General features: G+C 57.8%; 1 protein-coding gene across 3 annotated transcripts in view; it reads right to left on the bottom strand.

Annotated features, from left to right (window-relative positions):
* The window catches only part of DAZAP1 (DAZ associated protein 1), a 16,072-nt gene extending 13,168 nt beyond the window's left edge, over nucleotides 1-2,904 (bottom strand). For all 3 annotated transcript variants that reach the window (XM_077760658.1, XM_077760659.1, XM_077760660.1), the window contains exons 1-3: nucleotides 2,869-2,904; nucleotides 2,154-2,320; nucleotides 1,808-1,873 (exon numbers count right to left, since the gene is read on the bottom strand). In XM_077760658.1, coding sequence (XP_077616784.1) covers nucleotides 1,808-1,873; nucleotides 2,154-2,267 — 180 coding nt within the window. In that variant the 5' untranslated portion in view covers nucleotides 2,268-2,320; nucleotides 2,869-2,904. The remainder of the gene's footprint in view (nucleotides 1-1,807; nucleotides 1,874-2,153; nucleotides 2,321-2,868) is intronic.
* Nucleotides 2,905-3,336: the final 432 nt, after the last annotated feature.

The following is a 3,336-nucleotide window of genomic DNA, read 5'->3' as shown; positions in this document are numbered from 1 at the left end:
ACGGGGGGGGGGGGGGGGGGGCCACGCCCTGAGCTGCCGGTGTTAAGACCCTGCTAAAAGCCAGACCAAACGCTCCAAAAACCCTCTAAATCCAAGGAGAATCACAATCAGCAACTCTTTTTCCATTTTCCTATAGAGTTCTGCGGTGACAGGGACCCAGCACCACCGCATTTCCAACGCGCACACATGGGGCTTGCAGCGGGTCCTGTGTGTGACTATTCTGAACGACGACAGCTGTAGAGCATAAAGCTCTACGATCTGAAAAGTGAGGACTTCAGGAGGGCGAGGTGGCTGCAATGACAAAAACGAGCAGTGTTTCAGGTTTTGAGTGGGTGACCGAAGAGGACTATGGGAGTCCCAGTAACAGAAGCCACTTGCCTCAAGTGCCCCCGACGACCCCACTCAGGGTGGTCTGCGGGACAGCCTCAAGCCTTGGAGGGAAACGCCTGCCTGAGCCCAGCGCTTGTGGCCAGAGATGGAGGACTGGAGCCTCAGCTCCTGCTCCCGGGGTGGGGCCTCCCCACCACACTCCTCATGCCTTGTCCTTCCTGTCCCCAGGGCACCCAGACCACACTGTCCCGGCTGCTCTGGATGAGACTGAACTTTGGGGGCAGGCAAGGGTCTCGCAGGTCCACACGGGGGTCAAATGCCATCAAGATGTGGTTACCCCACGTGCCCGTTCCGTCTCCATAAAAAAACACGAGAAACCAAACAGAACGTGAACCTGGCTTGGGTCCCAGTCTGAAGAGAAGAGGAATGAGAGCCACCAGTGGAAGACGCCCAAAGCCACGAGTGCACCTGTCTGGACACAGGCGGCCCCAGGCACCACGGCTGCCGCCTCAGCTGGTGGGTGGGCGTCCTGTGTGCGGGTGTGCTTTCGGGAGCTGTGCGCTCCAGAACACACGGACGGGAGACAGAAACACAGGCAACTTCGGGAAAACGGTAACAACTGATGAAGCTAGGCGCTACGTCTGACGGACTACTCTTCCCACCTTCCGTAAAGTTCCTAGGTAGTTTCCTAACAGGAAGCTGGGAAAAGAAAAACTATTTCAAGGGTCTGAAGCCCTTGTCTGCCAGCAGCAGTCGGACCCTGCTAGAAATGCAGGTTCCTGGGCCCCGGTCCAGACATGCTGACCAGACATGTGCTCTGCCTCTGGCCCAGCTCTAGCCAGGCCTCTCTGCTAGGACAAAGGCTTCCTGGGTGATGGTCTTCTCTGAGATCTGCTGCGTGGGCACAGGGGAGGTATAGGTGACGGTGGACTGAGGTCGGGTCTGCTCCAGTTGGCCAAGCACCGAGGGCCACACACCGCTCAAAGCGAATCCTTGAGGAGCCACCGCAGTGGCGGGTTCTGAATCAGTTGTTCGAGCAACCAGCAAGCAAGGTCTCGGGCCCGGGTACAGGGCCCCTTGCCCACGAGCGCAGCACCCAGGCGGGCACGGCCAGCAAGCAGAGGGGGTGGGGAGCAGGTGCAGAGGGTGCTCGGTCACCGGGCCCCACCTCGGGGGGGCAGGGAGTCACCACCAGTGAGGAGAAGACAGACTACTCCTGATCACAAACAGGCGCGAGCAGGCCTTGTCCTTCTGTTAAGGCAGACTACTCAGCGTGCTCTCGGCCCTGAGGTAAAAAGTGCACCCGCCTGGATGAGTCCCAGCTGCTCGCATGCTGAGCTCGAAGGCCTCTGTTGCTCGCAATCATAAGGATCAGAGACATCAGATCAAAGGTGCGTGTTTCCTCCCTCCCAACCGTGGCCACAAATACACAGAACGTGAGGAGAGGCCAGCCCGCCCCCCAGCCCGGCCCCCTTACCCATCCTTCCTTCGGCCGCGTCCTCTCTGGCTGCATCCCCCGAGGTGTGCACGGCTTTGGGTCGATCTGTAGAAGTTTCAAACAAGCCTGTTGTGAATACAAAGCTATTTTCTCCAGATAAGGTGCCAACACAGCCAATGAGCACATCCCCCAGCCTGTCAATTCACCCCAAGTCTATGCCCCACTCCAACGTCCAGCCTAAGCCCGGAACTGCAACCCTTTAAGTCAACCCCGCCCAAACACTCCCTGACGCAAACGCCCATCAAGGCCAGCGGCAGACACTGATGGAGGGACCGCGTGCGTGCGGCAGGGCCGGGGGGACAGACTCCCGAGGAAGGACACTTACGTTTCGGCCGTCCAGTGTGTGTGGTCTGCTGGCCAGTACCGTCCCCACACAGTTTGGGTCTTTAAATTTGACAAACCCAAAACCTCGAGACTGGTTGGTGGTTTTATCTTTCATGATCACACAGTCTACAACTTCTCCATATTGGGAAAAGTAGCTGCGTAGAGTCTCTGCTCAGAGATTGGGACAAAAACACAGACACACACACCAGAGTGTTAAGCACAGTATCGCAGCTGGTGTGTAAGCACACACGCACACGTGCTCCTGGCCCTTCAGGCTGACCTGGAAAGTATGGAACTAGCAGCTTTTAAACTGGCAGATCACCTGACTGGGGGTGGCCGAGGATGGAAAGGGCAGGAGGCCCCTGGGAAAGGACTGGGGATTCTAGAGACGGATGCACACGTCTTTGCACGAATTAGTGAGGGTGCAACTGACTATGGCAGTGGCCAAAGGCCTCCTGAAAAGTGGAGTGTGAGGGAACCCAGGTGGCCACCGGGAACGCCGACCGTCATGAGCTGCCCTGCGCTGTGGCGGAACGCGTGACTGGCCCTCACAGTCCCCTCAGCTCCACCAGGACAGCAGGACGGCTCCCGGCCCAGCGCCCCTCCTTCCCAGAACTCAAGACGGTGAGTAAACCAAGAATTTAAAAAAAAAACCCTTCCCCCAAAGGTAGTAGCTGGAGACAAATGCTCGGCATCGGGCTGGCCCCCCCACCTACCTTGGGTGGTGCTCCAGTCCAGGCCGCCCACGAAGAGCTTCCTGCAATTCAACAAGAAAACATTTAGGGTCAAGACGGTTCTTGCCTCCGAGATGCCAGCCATCTGCCCCACGCTAAGGTGGTAATCCACAAGAAGTTGGCGCAGACGTGCCAACACGTGCCATGAGATCACAGCAAGGACACGTGTCTACCGCGGGCCTCGCTTGGCCTCGCCAGCTGTAGACACGAAAAATGACCTCAAGACCTGCCAGGATGGTGGGGAGTAAGGGTCACAACAGGTACTCAAAGAAAGACGTGTCTAGAGCCATACACTGTCGCTGATCAAACCAGTGAGAAAACGAGACCTTGCGAAATGGACCGACAGGAGCCCCCCGACTGCAGAGGATTCGGGGTGCGGTTATGGGGCACACTTCCCCGCTGCGCTTGCAAACACTGTGGATTTAGAAGTCAGGGTCTGAAGGCACACGC

Source organism: Crocuta crocuta, unplaced genomic scaffold (assembly GCF_008692635.1).
Source record: "Crocuta crocuta isolate KB4526 unplaced genomic scaffold, BGI_CrCroc_1.0 scaffold443, whole genome shotgun sequence".
Lineage (NCBI taxonomy): Eukaryota > Metazoa > Chordata > Mammalia > Carnivora > Hyaenidae > Crocuta > Crocuta crocuta.
This window is presented reverse-complemented; position numbering and strand designations above follow the sequence as displayed.